This window comes from Pongo pygmaeus, chromosome 1 (genome assembly GCF_028885625.2).
Source record: "Pongo pygmaeus isolate AG05252 chromosome 1, NHGRI_mPonPyg2-v2.0_pri, whole genome shotgun sequence".
NCBI classification, from domain to species: Eukaryota; Metazoa; Chordata; class Mammalia; order Primates; family Hominidae; genus Pongo; species Pongo pygmaeus.
Genome location: NC_072373.2, coordinates 167504631 through 167529708, shown reverse-complemented (window position 1 = coordinate 167529708; position 25078 = coordinate 167504631). Strand labels below are relative to the sequence as shown.

At 37.4% G+C, this 25078-nt stretch overlaps 1 protein-coding gene across 3 annotated transcripts in view; it reads left to right on the top strand.

The window, feature by feature from the left end:
- Nucleotides 1-4410: 4410 nt before the first annotated feature.
- Nucleotides 4411-25078, top strand: part of ATG4C (autophagy related 4C cysteine peptidase) — an 84615-nt gene continuing 63947 nt past the window's right edge. For 2 of the 3 annotated variants that reach the window (XM_063654794.1, XM_054484513.2), the window contains exons 1-2: nucleotides 4411-5405; nucleotides 24619-24762. In XM_063654794.1, the coding sequence (XP_063510864.1) occupies nucleotides 24687-24762 (76 nt within the window). In that variant the 5' untranslated portion in view covers nucleotides 4411-5405; nucleotides 24619-24686. Of the gene's footprint in view, nucleotides 5406-6344; nucleotides 6393-24618; nucleotides 24763-25078 lie in introns of all 3 variants that reach the window. The other variant, XM_054484520.2, reaches the window with a different exon arrangement.

Genomic DNA, 25078 nt, shown 5'->3' with positions numbered 1-25078 from the left:
ATTGGTCTTGCCAGCCCAATCCATTCTTCATACAACAAATAGTAGGCTAAAATGCAATCTAGTTATGTCACTCCTAAATGGTTCTCTTTATATTTAGGTTAAAGTCTAAGATCCTCATCATAGTATACAGTCTTTTTTTTTTTTTTTTTTTTTGAGATGGAGTCTCCCTCTGTCACCCAGGCTGGAGTGCAGTGGTGCAATCTTGGCTTACTGCAGCCTCCTCCTCCCAGGTTCAAGCAATTCTCCTGCCTCAGCCTCCTGAGTAGCTGGGACTACCAAGCGCCCACCAGCACACCTGGCTAATTTTTGTATTTTTAGCAGAGATGGGGTTTCACCATGTTGGCCAGGCTGGTCTCGAACTCCTGACCTCAGGTGATCCACCCACCTTGGCCTCCCAAAGTGCTGGGATTATGGGCGTGAGCCACCACGTCTGGTCTACAGTCTTTTTGTGAAATAGCTCCAGTTTGTCTTTCCAGACTTATGTCATACTATTCACCTCACTCTCATGTTCCAGCTATAATGAATTTACAGGTTGTCTTAAACTGGCTGAACCTCCCTCTTCTACAGCTAGTTAATTCTTATTTCTGTCATTTAAATCATCTTGGGAACTTCCTCCTCTAGGGTCCTCACTCAATTTGAGAGTAACTGACCTTCTTCATTCTCTTAATGTCTTGTCCTTACTTTTAGCATAATATTTATCACATTGTATTGAGGGACCATAAGCTCCTTACTGAATTCTGTCTATATTTCCAGCATAGGTGTGGGTGTTTAGTAAATACTAGCTGCTGTGAAGAGATCCCATGCTGCATGTCAAGGCTAAGGTTTACTTTGTAGCACTTGATGAAGTGTGGCTATGAAAGGAAAAAGAGAAGATAGAATAGACCAGACCGAGTGCAGTGGCTCACGCCTGTAATCCCAGCACTTTGGGAGGCTGAGGTGGGAGGATCTCTTGAGACCAGCAGTTCGAGACCAGCCTGGCCAACGTGGCGAAACCCCATCTCTACAAAAAAATACAAAAAGTTAGCCAGGTTTGGTGGCATGTACCTGTAGTCCCAGCTACTCGGGAGGCTGAGGTGGGAGAATCACCTGAGCCTGGAAAGTCGAGGCTGCAGTGAGCTGTGATCGTACCACTGCACTCTAGCCTGGGCATTGGGAGTGACTGCATTTAGCAGGAAAGCTGAGTCCACTGAAGGTGCTTTCACAATTATGGTGATTCTGTGCACATTTGTTTGCTGAAGTAAAGGGAGCATAGTTGAGAGAGAGAGAAAGAGGTTGAAGATATAAGAGAGGGGATAGAAATAAGGTTAATTGGAAAAGAGGAAAGGTTTTCACCAAGTTTTCTTTTTTCTTATTTTTTTTTTTTGAGATGGAGTCTCACTCTGTCGCCCAGGCTGGAGTGCAGTGGTGCGATCTCGGCGCACTGCAAGCTCCACCTCCCGGGTTCTTTAAAATAATTTTTTAGCCTTTAGAAGTCTACAAGGTATTCATTCCATCAAGGCTGAGTTCAATGTCGCTAAACATAACATTCCCAATGAAGCATTCATGGTATACATTTATTTAATAGAATCTTCATCTTTTCCTGGTCCAGGAAGGAGATGGATAAGAAATACACTTGATTGAAGTTAAGAAGTAAAAGTTTCCTAACAAAAATCTGGAGCTGCCTCACAATCAATGCTATTAGAATGGTTGGTATACTTTCAAAGTATATGCCTGGAATACGATGACATTTTAGAAAGGGCTTGACTCTTAAGATAAATGTTACCTATATATTATAAATGTGGTTTTTATATATAAGTACACATACACACGTATACACAAGTACGCACACACACGTATACACACTAAGCAGTATGTGTGTGTGTGTATATATAAATTGTTGCTTTCATTATTGAATGTGACATTCTGATTAATTATTCTGGTTTTAATAGTTATTTTATTATACAACCTGAATTACTAATTAAAAAAATAAACCACAAGAGTTAGAAACAGCTTACATTAAAACTAGGCAGTATTTATGAAAAGGCAGTTTTGGGGCCTCAGTCATCACCGTGAATTTTTTTTTTTTTTTGAGACAGAGTCATGCTGTGTCACCCAGACTGGAGTGCAGTGGCGTAATCTCGGATCACCGCAACCTCTGCCTCCCGGGTTCAAGCAATTCTCCTGCCTCAGTCTCCCGAGTAGCTGGGATTACAGGTGCACGCCACCATGCCTGGCTAATTTTTCTTGTATTTTTAGTAGAGACAGGGTTTCACCATGTTGTCCAGGCTGGTCTTGAACTCCTGATCTCAAGTGATCCACCCGCCTTGGCCGCCCAAAGTACTGAGGTTACAGGCATGAGCTACCGCACCCGGCCTAGTCATCACTGTGAACTTCCACAAACACTTATTGAGAGCCAGTTACTCTGCACAAAGTACTGTGCATAGAGCTGGGAGGGGCACAGATGTTTAAGATGCAGATCCTGCCTTTAAGAAGGTATATTAGCTATTACAAGTTTCAATTAACCAAATGTGTGATGATTATTAAAAGTCAGTGTTATACATATTTACTTTGTTTTCTATTCTGATAAAGCTCATGTATGCTTTTAATTTCCCTTTAAATCTTAACTAATTTCCAAAATAATCAGTGTTTCATAAACAGCTTATAGTGCCCTGACAGAGTGCCTTGCCCTTAGTAGCACTCATCCTATTTTTGTTGAACTAAAACGAACAGCTTTTCCAGTTTTAACTCTTGCATGGTTGGCAATTGGCTGAATTGGAATGTGAAGACACATTTAGAGGAGAGAATGTTCTGAGTGCTGCAGCTGTAAGAATCTTTTCAAAAAACATAAAGTCTATTATATAAATTATGTATTCTTTAAACTCTCATGTTCATTTACACGATTGATCATGGAAACGACTTTAGAAATATGTGTATCAAATATTTAGCATATTTTTAAAGCTTCCTTAATAACATCACTAATAAGTGGATGCAATTTTGTGTTTATTTATGGCAAACACCTATGAATATCAGATAACCTAATTATAGTTTATCAACATTACCTTTGAATCATTCCAATGGAAATGTCCTCTCTCACTGCATTCATATTGTTTCAGTGCATGAGCATGGAAAACAGCAGATTATTTTCCATGATCATAGATTTTAAATATTTACTTGCTAGCACTGCATAATTTAACGCACTAGCGTTGGAAAGCAGTTTGTATGATAGCTGATGCCATGTCAGTGTTGCAGAATATAGTTTCCTCCTGTGATTTCTGTGTGAAGTTGTAAAAAGGAAAGGTACTCTACTCCTTTTTTTCTAACCAATTAAAACTTGTTGTGGTAAATCTACAGAAAACCCAAGTCTGTAGTATACACACAATTTACTTTTGTATAATTATATAGTTATTTTAAGAATCCAAGCATTGTTTCTCATGGCCTGTTAATGCACAATACCAAAAATAAAATATATGCATTCTTGTAATCCAGGTCTTTATGAAAGTTACAAAAAGGCATCTAAACAGCTTGTTAGATGCATGCTTTCTCTCCTAAAAAAAAAATCAGAACAGAGTTTGGGGATTTCGAAACAGGAAACCACAGGCTATGGAATCATGCAAGAAAACTATTTTGCTCACTCTAATAAGTGTGCCATTTGTGAACTTATCATATCCTTTGTTTGTTGTTTTGTTATTTAGCTGTCCAAGTAAACGAATAAAAAATAAATAGATCCAGCTACCTGTTTCTGTGAGAATAAAAAAATAATTTAAACCACCAAATCCATTACAAAATTGAAAAAATTTCAAGTTTAATTTTGAACTTTTCAACTCTTCATTCTTGAAGGTTTTCATTCCCCTGTGGTTTCATAGTCCGGTGGTATAGACTTCATATTTTATTTCTAGTTTTTAGTATAATTTCCTATGTAATTCAGAAGCATGTCTGGTAGTCCTTGCTCCAACAAAATCTGCGGTACTGTAAAACGGCATAGGATTACATTTTACAGTAACAGTATTTCTCTTGACATCATTTAGGAGTGTAGATAAAAATTTCCACTTTATTTATTTATTTTTATTTTTTTTTTGAGACAGGGTCTCGCTCTGTCGCCCAGGCTGGAGTGCAGAGGCACAATCTTGGCTCACCGAAAACTCCGCCTCCCGAGTTCAAGCGATTCTCCTGCCTCAGCCTCCTGAGTAGTTGGGACTACAGGCGCGCGCCACCGCACCTGGCTAATTTTTTATATTTTTAGTAGAGACGGGGTTTCACCATGTTGGCCAGGCTGGTCTGGAACTCCTAGGCTCAAGTGATCCGCCCGCCTCGGCCTCCCAAAGTGCTGGGATTACACGCTTCAGCTGCCGCGCCTGGCCAAAAATTTCCACGTTATAAAAAGCATCTTCAGACCGTCCTTTTTTCTTTCTTTCTTTTTTTTTTTTTCCCACAAAGCCTCGCTCTGTCGCCCAGGCTGGAGTGCAGTGGCGCGATCTCTGCTCACTGCAACCTTTGCCTCCCGGGTTCAAGCGATTCTCCTGCCTCAGGCTCCCGAGTAGCTGGAATTACAAGCGCCCGCCGCCACGCCCGGCTAATTTTTTTATTTTTTAACAGAGACGGGCTTTCACCATGTTGGCCAGGTTGGTCTCGAACTCCTAACCTCAAGCGATCCACTCACCTCTGCCTCCCAAAGTGCTGGGATTACAGACGCGAACCACCGCGCCCGGCTATCCTGTGTTTTAATGCTTGAAAATAAACTGAATATGGAAAATGAGTGCACATATCCCTTGATGTTTTATAAATAACCTACAGTCCTAATAATGGCTTGGCTTAGAGTCCCTTAACAACAGGATAAGAAGGCATCCGGGCTTTTTTTTTTTTTTAAATCAAAGTGAGGCTTGGTTAGGCTCTATCTTGGTCCTGAGTGCGAGGAAGGAGGGCCGCAATGCATGCTGGATCTTGCAGTTCCTACGCCAGAGGCAAGGGCGTGATGCTGCATGGCCTGCTGGTAGTGGAAGTCCAAGTGCTCAAGAGGAATTTATGGGAGCCGTAATGTGGTTTGTTTATCAGAGAGACAATGCTCACAGACGGATACTTTCTCTTGGTTCTGCGCTTTGCATTGGTGGATTAGCGGCTTGGGGTGGCGAGCAGGTGGGAAAAACGGATGGATAAAGTAAGCATAGCAGAGACCTCTACGCCGCTGCTATCGCTACTGCCAATCTCAAGGCTTTCGTATCCCGGAAGTGGCTGATCTGATGGATTTGACGCGGAGGCGGTTCCTCTTACTACGGTGGCCGGGTTGCTCAAAGTACCTGTAGCTGCGGCGCTGAGGTCGGAACGTCTGCGTGTGTGCGGGCTGCTTTTGTGGCGGCGGCTGCTAGAGCTGGAGCATTTCCCGGATTGGTGGCTCCTGCACATTTTTACAGTTCTCCAGTCCTTCTGTTTCGGTGAGGGATCGGCTTGAGGCTAAAGGAGTCGAGAAGTTTGGGACTTAGTGTCTCTGGTCCCCGAATGACCGGGTTTCTTGGTGGGGGGTCCGCCTTCAGTGAAGACCCTGTGGCCAACCATCTGGGTTCTCTGAGGGTTTTGGCGCCTCCCTTGTCTCTCCTTTCTAGTGTCATTTGTCTTCTGACTTCCTCGCTCTGTCCTGGGTTCCAGAGATAAACCGTAAGCCTAACTGTGGGCAGCTGTTCCTCCTTTCCTTGTGGTTTTCTTAGATGTTGCAGGCAAGACTTTTTCACCTGATCGATCGCATCCATTCGATCCCTCCTCATGCCAGTGCTCTGTCGGCCCTGTCCTCGTTTAAAAAATAAAAAAAGGGAAATAATAATAATAACTGGATCCCCACTATCTCTCTGTTCTCATTCCTAGCCTCTTTCTCCCTTTTTGGTGTTTGTTACTGCTTCAAGCCATAACACACTGCCTTGCATATATTAATGCCTTTCCATCTAAATATTAACGTTCATTCACTTCATTTGGTTCCCGCTCACCGTGAACTCTCCCAACCCTACCCGCATCTAAGGGCTTTTGAGGTTGGAGGTGTAGAATAAATTCTTACATATGATGACTATATTCATATATGAGAACCTTCAGCGGTCAACTTAGCTCACTGCTTATTGAGTTTATATTTGTTGTGATTTCTTTGGCTTACCTTTTCGTTTTGTATTGGTTATTTACCCACATGGGGCTCACTGCTACCCTATAGTTAGAGAAGAATACCTCGTCTTACATCTTTTTATATCCGAATTACTTAGGAGTTTTCTTATGTTTTCCTGCTTGGACCGTATGTCCCCAGTGGGTTTTTGGCAATGATTTTGTGTCAGTTGATGTCAGAAAGAGACAAGGGAATGATCTTTCCTTCTTGCTTTCTTGTGACTTTTAATTAGATTATGAGCCATTGAGAGTACCCAGAGGGAATGGAAAGGCTTTGAAAGGTAAAGTCTGTGTATTTTCTGAGTTTCAAATTGATAAAGCTTCTTCTTTGAACAGGAAGAGTTTCTATTTAGTCCAATAATCTAAGGCTATATTGAATTACCAGTTCATTCGCTATAAAATTTTTAGAACCACATGTCAAAAAGTGGCCCATCTAAGGAGTTGTATAATTTAGCAAAAAGTCATTAAAAGCCATTTAATTAATGCTCTTTTTCTTTAAAATAGGAGTCAAGTATTTGGAAAAATGTATTTATGGTGATTGGTTATGAAGTATTTCTAGATATTTTGATGGTTCTGGTGAACAGCATCGTATTCTGTTCACTAATGTTTTATAAAAAGGCAGAAATTTTCTGGCTTTCTGGGGAACCACGTAACTCAAATGAGTTTGCAGCTCGTTTTCTTTTCCAATTATTGCACTAAAGAGGTTCTTATACTAAGATTATCATTCTTTTTTAAGCTATCAAGTATGATCTATACAAGTATGATCAATATTAATACTGATACAATGTTAAATTGGGATTATTCCTAATTAATGCACAAAATGCTGGAATGGTTTCAGCCATGCTTAAGATTTGGGGCGAAATATATTTCAGAATAAATTTACTCATATATTTTTTATTGAAAAAAATGATAAGGTAGCCATTACTCAATCTTTTAATATTTTTCCCGAGATTTTATTCATTTAGTAGGCATTTAGTGACTGCTTACTATTTAACTATTGTCACAAAATCACCAAAACATTTATTTGTAAGAGTATCCTCTTGTCCTCAGCTCTGCATAGATGCTTTTAAAGCATTAGCTCAGTTATTCCAACTAAGCTATTGAGTATTATTTACATTTAACAGATGAAAAAACTGAAGTTTGAAGAATTTAAGGAATTTACTTCAGTTCTTTTCGACTCTTCCCACTGTACAACAGCTGCAAGGATTTGTGCTGTATCCTGGAATATATAAAGAGCGTTAAATCAACACATGCTTACTGAGCAGCTATTCATACCAGCCACTCTTCAAGGTGCTGGGGATATAGAGTGAACAAGAAAAGCCCCTGCTCTTAGGGAGCTTATACTCTAGCAGAATGTATGAGATGTAAACTTTGCCTTCAAGAAGCAGAAAATATAGTCAATATGTATTAGATTTTACGGGAGTGTTTTAGAATGTTAAAGGTGAGAAGAGAGATAACTAGGGAATGTTTCATGAAGATGAGATCTAATCTGTAATTTAAATAGTGGTTAGGGATTGGTAGGTAGAAATTAGGACCCTGTCTCAAAAAAAAAAAAAAGTGAAAATCTGTAATATGGAATAATTGTTGAGCCTTATAAAGCACTTTATTTTTATTTTTTGGACTATTTATAAATAAAATTGTAATATTTGACATGCATTCAATCATTTAGCATTTATTTATTAACTAGACACTCTTCTAGGCCACAGTGGTATAGTAGTGAGTAAATACGGTGTTTACCCTCATAGAATTTACTGTCTAACAGAGGAGGCAGACATAAATCAAATAGTCAAAGAAATTTAAAGTTACAACTGTGGTAAATGCTATTAAAAAAGGACTTGATGTTACACAGAGGAAGAACTGATTATAGAGGGGATAAGAGTGGGGATGAGGAGAGGCCAGTTAGAAGATTGTTGGAGTGGCCAAATTGAGAGATGGTATTTTGGAAAAGGTGGTGGTGGTAAGATGGATTCCAGAGGTGTTCAGGAGGTGGAACTAGATGATGGATTAGAGATGGAAGGTGAGGGAGAGGAAGATATCATTGGCTAATCTTAGGTTTTTGGCTTATGTAACTGGAAGGATTGTTGCACCGTTCCCCGAGGTAGAGAACATTGAAATAGGACCAGGTTTGGGAAACATGCTTTGTTTATTAGTATTTTTTATTGTGGTAGCAGTGTTTAAGGTTAATTTCTTAGTTATTTTTTACCCTTTTGTGTCATTGTTGTAGTTTTGTATATTTGAGTAATACTATGCCAAAAATAGTTTTTTTTGGTCTCATTTTTTCTTGGTTGAGCAAGGGTGGGGTTCTACATGAAAGCATCTGGAAATATGTTGGTCTCTGTTTTGAATCTATCTGTAATATGTTAAACCATGTATATGAGTAGGTAACTGAATAATGCAGTTACATGCCATCTTTATTTTCACTTGAGATTTGGTAGTAAACTGGCATCTGATTAAATTCTAACTTCATTCATTTGGTACATACATAAATATAAATGCATTAAGGAAAAATACATACTTTTGATTTTTCTCTGAAATGCTTCAGTCATGTAATTTTTGATAGATATTGAACCCAAACAGTAGAGATTTATAGTTTATTGTTTAAATTTTACATTTCTCAGTAAAGTGGTAGAGTGTATAGAGCAAAGCGACTTTGGTGTCAGACTGCCTGGATTCACGGTCTCTATTTGCTATATACTAGCAGTATGACCTTGAAGAAATTATACAGCTTTTCCAAGCCTTTTTTTTTTTTAATTTATAAGATGAGGATAATAATAGTGCCAGCCTTATAGAATTGTTGTGAGAATTAAATGAGATGATATATGTACATAGGTTAATAAAATACTTGGTACAGATTTTAAGTGTTTATTATCATTATTATTATAGTGATACTGGGTTCAAGATCATCTTGACTCCTGTGACACCATTTTCATTTTAGGATACCTTGTAACTAATAAAACTCAATTCGAGAAAAAAAATTTATTTGGTATTTAGATTTGGAGAAAATATATAAAATAGTTTTGCTTATTCAATATTGTCCCAGATAAACCAGCACATAACATCTTTCACAGAGTTCTGAGATTATGTGTAGTTTACAGCTGTGATAGAAAACTTATGGTGATTAGTTTGTGATTACTTATTGTTTGTTAGGATTATTACCTTTATTTTTAGCCAAACCTTTTCGAAGTTTGAACTTGCTTTTAGTTCTTATGAATAGGGTGAAGAGTAGTTAGGCTTCATGAAGTCTGATCAGCTGCTCTAAAATCAACCTAACTTCTACTTTTTCCCTTATTTTTTTCTTTTTACTTTCAAACCTGTAAAAACATTGAAATGGTAGGTATGACAAATACCTGTATGTCCTTTTACCTAGATTCACTAGTTGTTAACATTGTGCCTCTTTTGCTCTCATTCCTTGCTGTTAGACAAGTGCTGTTTCTCTCTCTATAAATACACACACACACACACACCTTTTTTTCTTGCTGAACTATTTGAAAGTAAGGTGGAAACATGACACTTTACCCCCAAATAATTCATCATGCGTCTCCTAAGAACTAGCACATTCTCTTACATAACTATAATGCCATTAGCATATCCAAATAATTTAACCTTGATATGATAATATTGTCTAATATGCGGTCCATATTCAACAATTAGATTTTTCCAAATATCCTAGTAATGTCATTATACCATTACAAAAATACCGAATCCAATTAAAGACATTAATTGTATTTAGTACTTATATGTCTGTTTTATCTAGAACAGTCTTTATCTTTTCTTTCTTTTTTTGTCTTCAGGTAGAATGCTTCACAAAATTGATTTATCTGATTTTTTCCTCACAATTAGTTTCAGATTGAAGAGTTGTGGGTTTTTCTTTTTTTTTTTTTTTTACTATTACATGGGTGATATTTTGAACTTTCTATTTAATCATATTAGGATTAATGTAATGATGGTTTATTCCATTATTGGTGATTAAGTTTGATCACTTAGTTTAGCCAGATTTTTATATTCCGAAAGTACGTTTTCCCTTTTGTATGTAGTAATCTGTAGGGGTGATAAATTGAGGTCATGTGGATATTCTGTTTTGCAGGTTTTGTTTTCCTATCCAGTGATTTTAGTAGCCGTTGATAAAAGCATTGGTGGTTGCCAAATAGTGATTTCCCACTTCTGTCATTCCTGCATGTATTTGCTGGCTCTCTTCTCTAAATAAGAGCTTTCTCTTCTTTTTTATTTTAGTATCACTATGTACCCAAGTATCCTTTTTTTCAAAATCTATGCAGTGCGTTATAATTTGCTACCATCATTCCTTTTGGTGATTAAATTATCTCAAATCTGGTCAGTGGTAGATCCTTCAAGCTGGTTCCCATGAACTTTGGATATGTCCACATTGGTGTTTGAGCACTTTCTTACTCATATTTGCACAATAAGATGTTCCAGGCTCACCTTGTAAATTTCCTGCTCAATACATGGAATCAGCCATTTTACCACAGAGTCCTGTTTTATTTTAGTGGAAAATGATTCTTAGAAACCAAGATCTGGGCCGGGTGTGGTGGCTCACGCCTGTAATCCCAACACTTTGAGAGGCCGAGGCGGGTGGATCATGAGATCAGGAGATCGAGACCATCCTGGCTAACACGGTGAAACCCCATCTCTACTAAAAAATACAAAAAAAATGATTCGGGCTTGGTGGCGGGCGCCTGTAGTCCCAGCTACTAGGGAGGCTGAGGCAGAAGAATGGCGTGAACCCGGGAGGCGGAGCTTGCGGTGAGCCGCGTTCGCGCCACTGCACCCCAGCCTGGGCGACAGAGCAAGACTCCGTCTCAAAAAAAAAATAGAAATAAACCAAGATCTGGGTATCGAATATGCTCTTTGCTACTGGGGTGTCATTGGTTCTAGACCCTTTAAATGGACATACATATACACTTTTTTTTTTTTTTTTGAGACAGAGTCTTGCTCTTGTTGCCCAGGCTGGAGTGCAATGGCGGATCTTGGCTCACCTCAACCTCTGCCTCCCGGGTTCAAGCGATTCTCCTGCCTCAGCCTCCCGAGTAGCTGGGATCACAGATATGTGCTACCACACCCAGCTAGTTTTGTATTTTTAGTAGAGACAGGGTTTCTTCATGTTGGTCAGGCTGGTCTCGAACTCTGGACCTCTGGTAATCCGCCCGCCTCGGCCTCCCAAAGTGCTGGGATTACAGGTGTGAGCCACTGTACCCGGCCAACGTATACATTTTTAAGAAATCATGAGTTCACGGGATACCTTTAATTCAAATTCAACACTGCAGAGTTCTCATTACTTCCTTCCAATTCCTGTTTATATCTCTGTTTTCCCAAAGAGAGAATTCTGATTCTCAATTTTATCACTATTTTTACTCATCTAACCTATCCTACAACACACATAAAATAGTTTTGGAATTACTAGACTGACTGATACTGCTTCCAGCAACAGATTTACCAAGTAAAGATTTCTTTGCCATTTTATGTTCTTAGAATATATCCCACTAAAGGTATATATAGTCAAAATAGGTGTTCAAAGTTATTTGAATTATTTTTTCTGTGTGATTATGTTATGAATGTAAAATATAGTTAGGTTCCTACTAAATTACTTTTTTAATATACTCTTTGTAAAATCAGTTATCTGTAAAACTACTAAAGTGACATAATTTAAATCTTTATAATATATAGTTATAGGGAACTCTAGAACAGTTATATCAGCTGGAGAATATTTAGTTTTAAGACTTGTAAGGCTCTAAACTTGTAGCTCTATTTTTTCAGTTATAATAATATTTAAAATTAGGAATGCAAGAAAAGTGACATCAAGTGATTCCATTTGTAAACCAAAACAGTTGTGTTTGTGAACATTTTAAACAATGCTCTTCTTTTAACTGATGATACAATTCAAGCATTAATCTTTAACAATAGACATAATTGTTGGGGGTACTTTAACTAATTCCCAAGTAATAGGTCTAATGTTTTCCTGTATTTATAACCAGAATGGAAAGATTTATGTTTTTCGTTAAGTCCTTCTTTATATTTGAAGAATACTTGTTGTGACTGTATTTTACCCTGTGATATTATTCATGTGTGAATATTCTCGTTGGAAAGGGGGAAAATATGTCTCTTAATAGTTATGATACTTTATATCTCTATTGTGAGATATAACCACATTCAGGCTTATGGTTAGTTATAACCATCTTGCTTATTAGAATGTAAGATTAATGAGGGCAGGTACTGGGTTTCATGGCTCATTGTATCTCCCTCAGTGCCTTGTAGGAGTAACCACTCAAATACTTGATGAATAAACGTGATATTTTGTGTTTAAATTACATGTAGTAGTAGCTTCAGTAATATGGATGCACCTTTTTCTTGGCAAGAGTAACTAATATAATGGGTCTTGGAAATGGTCTTATCCATTGTTGTAGTCTGTCTTTCATTGCTTATAACAGAATAACTGAAACTGGGTAATTTATGTAAAAAAGGAATTTATTCCTTATAGTTAACGAAAGCTGAAAAGTCCAAGGTTGAGGAGCTGCATCTGGTGAGGGCCTTCTTGCTCGTGGGGACTCTGCAGAGTCCTGAGGTGGTGCAGGGCATCACATGGTGAAGGAGCTAAACACACTAGCTCCAGTCTCACTTTCTCTTCTTGTAAAGCCACCAGTCCCACTCCTCTGATAACCTGTTAATCCATTAATCCATGAGTGAATTAATTTATTTATGAGGGCAGAACCCCAGTTACCCAGTCATCTCTTAAAGGCACCATGATAACATTCATATTTACTTATTACATACCTCAAAATCACTGTATCTCAAACTGAATTTCCTATCTTCACCTTAGTCTTCTCTACTTGGGTTCCCTGTTTCAGCTAATGGAACCATTATCCTCCTAGACATTAGACCTGAAATCTCATAGTCACTTTAGTCTCCTCTCTGGTATGTGGGCATATACACATCCATATATTTGTATGATGTTGCTAGGTCTACCATGTCAACTTGCTACTTTTATCTACTCTTTTTTTTTTTTTTTTTTTTTAAGGTGGAGTCTTGCTTTGTCGCTCAGGCTGTCGTACAGTGGCACGATCTCGGCTCACTGCAACCTCTGCCTCCGGGGTTCAAGCAGTTCTCTGCCTCAGCCTCCTGAGTAGCTGGGATTACAGGCACCCACCACCATGCCCGGCTAATTTTTGTATTTTTAGTAGAGACAGGGTTTCACCAACTTGGCCAGGATGGTCTTGAACTCCTGACCTCGTGATCCACCCGCCTCGGCCTCCCAAAGTGCTGAGATTACAGGTGTGAGCCACCACGCCCGGCCTTATCTACTCATTTCTAATCCTTTCACCAGTACCCTGATTGAGGTTCTCATTACCACTCATAGACAGTCTTCTGATCAGTTGAAGGAATTGGGACATTTAATATAGAAAAGAGAAGATTGGGGGCTAGGGAGGTTAGGAGGTAAGTCTTTAAATATCAGATGGGCTCTCCAATGGAAGGATTAGTTTCAGAGGTTACAACCAGGACCAGTTAGTGAAAATAATGTGTAGACAGAAACTTTGTTCCACATAATATCATTTTAGCAAATCTAGTTGTTTAAAATTAGCAGGTATCATGTAGTTACTATGCATACTCTAAAACAGTTATGGATGCTCTAGAACAGATATGAAAATACACAGTTTAAAACATTATCAGGCTTTTATATTTATAGCATATTTTGAGTTTAGTACAATATTCATTTAGTACTGACCTCTCTTTTCTAGAAGTAAGTGTTCAGTCAGAGGCTGAGGGACTGCAGTTGGCAAGGGTGTTGTAAAGGAGATCTTTTTACTGTATAGGTGGTTGAACCCAAGTAGTAGCTGGTTATTAGGGCGTCTGAACCAGAGAGCAGATCACAGCTCTCAGGATGGTAGTGATTTTTTTTTTTTTTTTAAACAGAGTCCTGCTCAGTTGCCCAGGCTGGAGTGCAGTGGCGCGATGTCGGCTCACTGCAAGCTCCACGTCCCGGGTTCACGCCATTCTCCTGCCTTAACCTCCCGAGTAGCTGGGACTACAGACGCCTGCCACCATGCCCAGCTAAATTTTTGTATTTTTAGTAGAGACAGGGTTTCACTGTGTTAGCCAGGATGGTCTCGATCTCCTGACCTCGTGATTCGCCCACCTCAGCCTCCCAAAGTGCTGGGACTACAGGCGTGAGCCACCGCACCCGGCCATGATTTTTTAAATTCTTTTAAATTTACACATTTTCTTTCACTACTCCTCTCCACCCAAGTACTATTGATTAGGAAAGATTAGTGATAGCTTGTATTGTGTGAGACAATGGTCAAGAACTACTGTTAATATTAATACTTACTAGTGCCAGGCACAGTGGCTCATGCCTATAGTCCTGGAACTTTGGGAGGCTGAGGCGGGCGGATCACTTGAGGTCAGGAGTTTGAGATCAGCCTGGGCCACATGGAAAAACCCCGTCTCTACAAAGAATAGAAAAAAGTAGCCAGGTGTGGTTGTGCCTGCCTGTAGTCCCAACTACTAGGGAGCTGAGGTGAGAGGATTACTGGAGCCTGGGAGATCAAGGCATTTGGCACTGCACTCCAGCCTGGGCAACAGAGTAAGACCTTGTCTCAAAAAAAAAAAAAAAAAAAAACAACAACCACAAAAAACCAACACACACACAAAACACCAAAAAACAAAAAAAGTGTTAGTTATTAGATGCTTTGTAAATTCTCTTTCAGTCCTGAGGTTCTTACATCCTTCATTTCTTGTAGGGGTTAATTATACTTTGTTGATTAAATGATTTGACTCTTTACCTCTTATATAAAGATAGCAGTCTATATAAGACTATATAAGTCTCTATATAAGTCTCTATATTAACTTACGGTGTTACCTCTTATATAAAGACTACTATCTCTATATAAGAGGTTAACACTGTGAGTTAATATTAAGAGCTTGGAAAGTTGTGTTTTGAAGTATGGAGGCTCCAAGTATTCGTAGTTACCTTCGACTTATCAGAGGTTACTAAGAACCTGACATAATTAAAATGTATTTATCAAACAACTGTGTGGTAAATATTATGTTCTTCTTAGAGATAAGATCAAGGCTTAAGGCTATCTTAAAACAGCCTAGGTGTCATTAATAATTCTTATTTTGGTCTTCAAGTACATGACTGAGGTCATTTAAACTCCTTACATCTTATTTAGGTGGGTTATGATGATGACTTTGCACAGTCTGTGAACATGTAATATGCAGTGCTGCAGAAGTGGAGGTTTTTGCCACAAGCCAGGTGTGAGGAACTTGGTAGAAGTCATGTGTGACCATAAATGTGTGTCTGCTTAACACTTAGTTTCTTTCATGTGTATTTAACTCATTAGATTTAAGAGAAGAATGCATTGGTATTTTATTTAAGTCATCATTATAAAGTAGCTGTGCATTGATTCAGTGTTTTTTATTGGAGGATGTGATCCTGAGGAGTCCTAAGAAGGTTTGTAAGATTTTTCTTGAGGCAAAACTATCTTATTAGTCTCTCTGCTATCAGCCCTTTATTCTTCTTTTCAAAGCCATTTTCTGAACCTGCATGTCCTGCCTTTACTGTGTTGCTGTTCCTTTTTTCAGTCTTTTTGTCATTATCTCTTACTGCCATCTACCTTGCCTACCCCTTAGCTCTGAAAGGGGACACTGCACATAAATATTACTATTGCTCTCCCCTTCATATTTGCCACTTTTTAAAAAGATAAGGAAAGGAATTTACAAACTGACCATTTATAGAGTACAAGTTCAGTGCATGAAGATAGAAGATTGGCAGGTATCGGTGAAGAGAAGGAATAGAAATGGACACAATAATTGATGTTTCTGTAAACAAAGAAGAGGGAGAGAAGAAATGAGAGCAGAGATGATAGCCCATTGTATTAGAGACCTTCAAGATCAGATAAGGGATTGATATTTCTTACTAAAAATGCAAGCAGGTAGAAAAGGTTACATATAATAGATAAAAAACTTAGAGTAGACTTCACAGTTCATTTTATTTGATGATATAGCTAAAAGCACATCAAAAATTCTAAATCAATATCTATATTTCATCTAGCAGCAGAATACTATTTGAGGAAGATGCCTGAGCATTCGCAAATTCCAGAGGTCTGCGGTGTTTTTACCCATTGCACTATGTGACTGAGATGTATTCCATAGACTTAATCCCTAAAGTTCTGCCAGGAGCATTTACTTGGCCTTAAATCCTCAGTGGATAAAGTAGTCTTATTGCTAGATGGGAGAGGCTGATTACCTTCACCTGCCCTTCTTGTACATTGATTTGAGTACTCTTTACATTTATCAGTTTACAATTTTTTGACTATCTTAATGCATGGTTATTCGTTAGAAAAGTGACTCTCTAAAAATGACATCTGGGTCTCAATCGATAATTTTCATATCAGATGTTGTAGCTCTGCTCTCCAAAAGAATTCTGCTTAGTCTTCATTGTGCTTTTTTGTATCATTAACAGTAAAGTTAGGAATAAACCTTATCTGTTAGCTTTATCTTTGTTTACTGAGATAGGATAAAATAGTTTTCTTCTCTTTAATACTATTATCATCTAATTAAAATGGATTTGTTAGAATGTTAACAATGCATAGAAATATGAAGATGGCAGATGATAAGGTTGTTGTAGTATATGTTAGTAAAGAGAACATCTGCTTGAAAAAAGACTTAGTAATTTTTCTAAGCCGGGGATGGTGATGGGTGCCTGTAGTCCCAGCTACTTGGAAGGCTGAGATGGGAGGATTGCTTGAATGCAGGAGTTTAAGACTGCAGTGAACTATGATTGTACCACTGCGCAGTCCATCCTAGGCCACAGAGGGAGACCCCTTTTTACTTAAAAAAAAAAAAAAAGAGAAGATTTAATAATTTATCATAGTTTTTAAAGAAATAATTCATAAGCACCTTCTAAAAATAGTTTGGAAATTGTGAAGTATATTATTTTGATGCTTTCCAGATTGAGAATCTAATGACACCACATAGAATAAACAAGAATTTTGGCATATCAGTTAATCACTGGGGCAGTGAAACCAGGCATTTTAACTGCTACAGGGATTGAAATATACTGACAGAGAAGGCATCCTATTACAAAATTCCTAATTTTATAATTATGGCTAAATTATTACTTTTCTATATGCTTTGTAGTCAAATGCATTTTAATTTTTTTTTTTTTAACAAAAGCAGGCAAGCGGTTTCCTCATTTGTGTGGGTTTTTTTTTTTTTTTTTGCTCATTTGCAGTTAAACTAAAAGTACTGTTTGTCTTGCTTTCCTTGGCTTATCTGACACAAATATAAGTAAAATATTTTAATAGAACAAAGCATTAATTTATTACTTTTTCTCTTTCCAAATGTTACCCCATTTATTTTAAGGAGAAACAAAAATTATGAATTAACAAAGAATAATCCTCCAAGTTACTTTATTTAGCTAGAGTTGCCATGGGGAATTAAATTGAGGAAGTTGAATGTTCACATGACTAAATAGCTGAATCTGATGTCTTTAAGAACCACAAGAATAAGGTTCTTTATCTTAAAAAGAAGAAAAAAAAAGTCTCAGCATTTTGACTTTATCAGCTGTTAGGAATTTTGTAATAGGATGTCTTCTCTGTCAATTTTCTAGTCCAGCAGTTTCAGTTGTATTGTTAGAATTTAATATAAGCTGGTTATATTTGTAATTTAGTGTATTCAATTTTTTATTTGAGCAGTTTACTTTTGAATAATTTTGATGTTTTTTAAAAGAGGCTCAATGTGAACAATTTAAATAATAAAGAGAAATACAAAGAGGAAAGTCAAAGTAGAGGTTCATTTCTTAGACGCCAACATTATGGGCTGGGCGCGGTGGCTCATACCTGTAATCCCAGCAGTTTGGGAGGCCAACGTGGGCGAATCACCTGAGGTCAGGAGTTCGAGACCAGCCTGGCCAACATGGTGAAACCCCGTCTTTACTAAAAATACAAAAATTAGCTGGGCATGGTGGTACATGCCTGAAATCCCAGCTACTCCTGAGGCTGATGGAGGAGAATTGCTTGAAACTGGGAGGTGGAGGTTGCGGTGAGCTGAGATCGCACCATTGCACTCTGGCCTGGGCAACAGAGCAAGACTCTGTCTCGGGGAAAAAGAAAAAAAAAGAAACTAACATTATGAACTTCTAGACATTGTTTTATGTATATATGTACATGTGTGGGCATATGTATATACATATATGATATTTATGTATCGACATGCATAAGTTATATTCATGCTGTTCCCCTTTTTTTCTCACTCTATGCCCTTGATATCTTTTTATAGTGATAAATATAGATCTATATAATTATAATGTGTATATGCCATAATTTAGTCATCAGCAGATGATTTTATGTTTGTTAGTGCTGGCTGTGCTATTCTCTGCCATCAAAGAGTTAATAATTTGAGAAATAATTGTTATTGTTTATGAGTTAATAATTTGAGAAATAGTTATGTTATTGTTAATTATGCTTGTTTTTTCAGGATTGGCAGTTTGATCTCTTGTGATGAAAAAAATTCATTTAATGTACATTTCTGAGGTCTAGTAAGGTTGAAAATATTTTGTATGTTTATGGCCTTTTTCTTTTTCCAATTGCCTTTTTTTCTGTTTAGGTTTTTCCTTATTGATTTATAAGACCATTTTGTATATTAAGGACATTAACTCTTTATATATGTAATTGGTAATTGGTATTGAACTTTTTTCCTTACTGTTGGATTGTAACAACCTTATACTGTTTTTCTTCTTTCTCTACAAAGGTTTCATTTTTATTTAATTACATTTTCCTGTCTGATTTCTGGTTTTATATACCATGCTTAGAAAAACCTTTTATTTTTTTTTTTTGAGATAGAATCTTGCTCTGTTGTCCAGGCTGGAGTGAAGTAGCCCAATCTCAGCTCACTGCAACCTTCACCTCCTGGGTTGAAGCAATTCTTCTGCCTCAGTCTCCCAAGTAGCTGAGATTACAGGCGCGTGCCACCACACCTGGCTAATTTTTTTGTATTTTTAGTAGAGACGAGGTTTCACCATGTTGGCCAGGCAGGTCTTGAACTCCTGACCTCAGTGATCCACCCACTTTGGCCTCCCAAAGTGTGGGGATTACAGGCATGAGCACACCGTGCCCAGCCAGAAAGGCCTTTTCTACCCCAAGATTTAAAAAATAATTTAAATCTATGTTTCCTTGGAATATGTGCACATATGTGTTTGCATTTGTATTTAAATATTTGATTCATCTAGAATTCATCATTTATTGAGGTAGTCATCTAGCTTTATTTTAAAAACTGTCTAGCTTATTGTTTTAGCATTTATTAAATTAGCCATCTTTTCTCACTCGTGTAGTTATTTTTCATATTAGGTACTAAATTCTTAAATATACTTGGGTTTATATTTGTGCTCGCCATTATGTTTTATTCAGTGTTATCCTGTGCTAATAAGAAAAATAAATTTAAATAGTACTAAACTTTACTGTAGTTTTATAGTGTGTTTTAATATGTGGTAAGGCAACTCTCCTCTTCAATCGGAATTTTTGGTTATCCTTTGTAAAGTGTCTCAATTTGTAATACTTTCCAACATGGCTCAAGGGATCATCTTTCAAAATAATCTCTGATTTCTCCAAAGTTAAGATTTTTAGAAACAGCCATTTTAATGTTTATTTTTTTTTTTGGAGACAGAGTCTTGCTTTGTTGCCCAGGCTGGAGTGCAGTGGCACAGTCTTGGCTCACTGCAGGCTCCGCCTCGCAGGTTCAAGTGATTCTCCTGCCTCAGCCTCCTGAGTAGCTGGGATTACAGGCGTGCACCACCATGCCTGGCTAATTTTTGTATTTTTAGTAGAGATGGGGTTTCACCATGTTGGTCAGGCTGGTCTCGAACCCCTGACCTCGTCGTGATCCACCCACCTTGGCCTCCTAAAGTGCTGGGATTATAGGCGTGAGCCACCGCGCCTGGCTATTTATTTATTTTTGAGATAGTATCTTGTTCTGTCGTCCAGGTTGGAGTGCAGTAGCACAATCATCGCTTACTGAAGCCCTGACTTCCTCAGTTCAAGTGATCCCCCAACCTCACCAGTAACTGGGACTGTAGGCACACACCACCATGTCTGGCTAATTTTTAATTTTATAGGGAGAAAAGCTCACTATGTTGTCCAGGCTGGTCTTGAAAACTTGGCTCCAGCAGTTCTCCCCTTCAGCCTCCCAAAGTGTGGGGATTGCAGGTGTGAGCCACTACACCAGGCTCCATTTAAATTTTTGTTACAGAAATAAAGTGGATTTCAGTCTTTACAGAAAAATGGAATTTAATTTTAGTCATATGAAAAGTAACTATGCTGAATTATTTATTAAACTGGCAACAACTCATCTTTAGTTTAACCTTATGATAATAATTTTATCGTTCTCAACTACTCTATCTAACAATGATAATGAAAATATTTTCATAGAATAGTTAAGGATGTGTCCCAAAGGTGTTTCAATTGTTTCAAGTTTGGGGGTAAAGTTACTCTGAGTAAATAGTGTAGCTACATAGCAGGAGTTTTGACCAAAAATAATGAAATAACAACTCAACAATTTATTCCACTCTAAGTGCCTTTGAGGTTTAGAGTATTTGTTTCATTAATTTCTGTATCTATCACAGCATCTTAATTTTTAATTTTAATTTTTGTGGGTACATAGTAGGTGTATATATTTATGGGGTACATGAGATGTTTTGATATAGACATGAAATGTGTCATACTTACATCATGAAAAATGGGGTATCCATTCCCTCAAGCATATATCCTTTGTATTACAAACAATCCAGTTATGCTCTTTTAGTTATTTTTAAATGTTCAATTAAATTATTATTGACTATAATCCCCCGTTGTGCTATCAAATATTGGTCATATTCATTCTTTCTATTTTTTTTTTTTTGTACCCATTAACCATTCCCACCTCTCCCCAACCCTCTCATTACCCTTCCTAGCCTCTGGTAACCATCCTCCTACTCTCTGCCTCCATGGATTTGTCACGGCATCTTATCTTGCTTATGTATTTACTTAGGCATCATTATCTAAGATATAGACTTCCCCATATAACATGTCTAATTGCTCACTATCTTCATTTTTTCCCCATCCAGTTTAAGGCATCTTGGTTTTCACACTTGCTGAGGACTGTCCAGAGTATTCCGGATGGCTGGTGATGGGAACTGTCTGAACCAAAAAGTCTTCCCTGTGGCCTTCTTTCTTTCAGACTTAGCAAGAAGATACCTGCATGCACATACTCTCATTTAAAAATTTTGGATCTGGAAGATCAAGCTTGGTGGCTTTTTAAAAATAATTTTTTTAAATTCTAAAAATAATAAATGTTTTTGTATAAGATTTGGAAAATGTGGGCAACTGTGGTATAAAAATAACCACAGAGAAACTACTTTTAACATTTTGCTGTACTTCTTTCTTACTTTCTAACTCCCTGCATTCCCCCTCTGCTGTCCCTGCCTTTGCCTGTGTCATATGACACATAAGTTTCAGATTCTGCATAGTGTTTCCCCATTTTAGGAGACATTTTTAATGAATGCATAATCCATCATGTGGATGCACTATATATAATTCACACATTTTATAAACTCTTTTCCTTTTCTTGCTTTTCCAGATTTTGCTAAATTATGTATGCAGTTTTCTTGAGGAAAATTCTTCTTTCCTTTTCTTTATTCTAGTGTCAGTTAAAAAAAAATTCTGATTCTGGTGAGAGTGCTGCTAGTGATATACCTATATTTCATATCAGTTCACTGATTCCTTTAATAAATATTTTTGAGAACCAATTCTGCGCCAGGCAGAATTTAAGAACAGTCAGTTACAGTATAGTGCAATGAATGTAGGAAAATGTAGGATCCTATGAGAACTAAGAGGAGGACACCTATCTTAGTTTAAAGTTTAGAGAGGGCAGTCAGGAAATCTTACCAGTCTTACCAGAGGAAGTGAAACCAAATCTGGGTTTCAGGGACTCCATGATAGTAAGGTCGTCATACAGTGAGGGTGAGCAGTAAGGCACTTGAGGTAGAGGGAAAAGATGCAAAGGCATGAGGTACCAGATAACATACCAAGTTCAGGAAGCTTTGATATTAATATTAAATGTGGTTTCAGCATATGCTGCATGTGAAGTAGTAAAAGAGGAAGCTGAGTAAGTAGGCAGAGGTTATTTCATCAAGGGCCTTAAATATCATCCTTAAATACCAGGAACTATGCCAAGTGCTAGGGGTATAAACAAAAAACCAGAGTCCTTGAGGAATGTGTTTATAGCTTTCATTCTCATTTATACGTCAGCAGTTCTCAAATTAATATGCCTAGCCCAGACCTCTCCTTTGAGCTCCAAATCTATATATCCAACTGCCTAGTTGATTGACATCCCGAGAATATATCTAGAGTGTAAGTTCCAAGAGAACAGGTATTTCATTGCCTTTGTTCTCAGCTGTACCTGCAGTGCCTAGAACAGTGCCTGGCAATAATTTATCTAATGATTAAAGAAAAGAATGGCAGGGCACGGTGGCTCGTGCCTGTAATCCTGGCACTTTGGGACGCCGAGGCGGGCGGATCACGAGGTCAGGAGATCGAGACCATCCTGGCTAACACAGTGAAAACCCGTCTCTACTAAAAATACAAAAAATTAGCCGGATGTGGTGACAGGCACCTGGAGTCCCAATTACGCGGGAGGCTGAGGCAGGAGAATGGCATGAACCGGGGAGGCGGAGCTTGCAGTGAGCCGAGATTGCACCACTGCACTCCAGCTTGGGGGACAGAGCAAGACTCCGTCTCCAAAAAAAAAAAAAAAAAAAAAGAAAAGAACTACTCTCTGCTTGTGTTTCTCAGAGACATCTTAAATACCACATATCTCAAATCAAATTCATAATCCTCTCCCTCTCCTGATGTTTCCTATCTCAGTGATTGGCACCATCTATTTAGTTTCACAGACCAAAGCCTGGGTATATCTTTGGCATATCCCTGTTCTTTACCTTCCATATCCATTGTATCACCAAGACTTACTGAATTTTCTCCATGTTTCCTCAAATGTCCATTTCTCCATCTTCACTGCTCCAGTCCAAGCTATCATCTCCTAGTCCTGTATAATACAGGTTGAGCATCCTTAATCCGAAAATCAGAAATCTGAAATTTTCCAGGATCTGTAACCTTTTGAATGCCAACATGATGCTCAAAGGAAATGCTCATTGGAGCATTTTGGATTTTGGATTTTCGGATTAACGATCCTCAACTAGTAAGTATACATAATGCAAATATTAAAAAAAAAAAAAAAGAAATCCAAACACTTTCAGTCCCAAGCATTTTGGATAAGGGATACTCAACCTGTAGTAGTAAACTCATTATCTACTCTTGTTCCTTTCCGTGTTCTTCTCCATGCTGCTATTGAAGTAAAACAAACCTACTGAATCTGGTTATGATATTCCTGTTTGAAACAAACTGCTCTTAGGATAAAGAACAAAATTTTTAACCTGGTCTACAAGGCGCTTTGTGCTTTGGCATCTATATAACCCTATAGCCTCATCTCATGCCACTTTTTTAGACATCTCATGCCACTTTTTTAGACTTTTCTGTTTCCTAGTCACATTGATTCTTTAAGTTCTTCCAATAGACCATGCTTTCTCCTGGCTCAGAACTATGATGTATAATTGGTAACTTTTAATACATATTATAAAATGGAATGTCTATTGTTAGAGAAATGAATGTATCAATATTTTTGAGTAGATATTTCTAATCCTAAAAGGGTAATGTTCTGTGCAGCATTCTTTTCTTGAAAAGTAAACTGTCTGTGAATTATTGCAAATAAGCACAAGCATTTTCAGTTATAATTTGTTCCTTTTGAGATTATATCACACATCTCAATTTTCCCTGAAGTCAGTAATAAAACAAACACTTATGAGCTACATTTATTCTATTTTAAAGTAAGACAACATTTTCCGTTATAAGTTTAAGCCGTTCTATTTTTTTAAGTGCTGCAGTATGGAGGTAGGAAGGAAACGTAGGAAATGTCTTATTTAAAAAACAAAACAAAATAATTAGACTTTATGTGAAAGTAGTGACTAATCAATATAAGTGGAAGCTTCCATTCTGAAGATAGTCAAGATTTTTTATAAGATTTCAAATCACCTTCTGTAATTACAGATAAAACAAATCTTGGATATTCTCACTTGCGCCAATGCACCAGAGCAGAGCTGTGTTGCTAAATTGATTTATTGTATTCAATTGTGAGCAGTTGGGGGAGATTATTGCTTGTTTTGCATGATAGGTTTATTGTTGTATATTTGTTAGTAAAGGTTTTTTGTAATTAAAATATAGAATATCTTATTCTATAAGATTTCTGTTTGTAAAATGAGAAATTGGTTTTCTGTTTATTTCTGAGTGTAAAAAGAGAAATTATTTTGTTCATTTCCAGTTCAAATTGTATTTAATCACTTAAGTAACTTTAACAGGTATTGCTCCATGTAACCATATATGTAGTAATTACTGATTTTTTCCTTAATTTTTAAAGTCAGTATAAAAGATTAAACTCTACAGAAGAATGCAATCGAGTGATGGCTTTTCCTTTAGAATTTGAATATGGAGGCTACAGGAACAGATGAAGTTGACAAGCTAAAAACCAAATTTATATCTGCTTGGAACAACATGAAATATAGTAAGTATCATGTTTTAAAAATTGTATAAATCCAAAGAAATATTTGGCAATATTTATCATTTTCCCTCTTAAGTCACTGACAATTTCTTCAGAATAAATGGCATACTTTACTTTGAATGAAATATTTCTATAAGGAATGTAGTTAAAAATATCTCCTGAAGAAAGAGCCAAGTATCATCATAAACATTGCTTAGAAACTCAAGCATACAATGTGGTCTCCTTTTTTCTTTTTTTTTTTGAGACTTAGTCTCACTCTCTCACACAGGCTGGAGTGCAGTGGTGCAATCTCAGCTCACTGCAACCTCTGCCTCCCAGG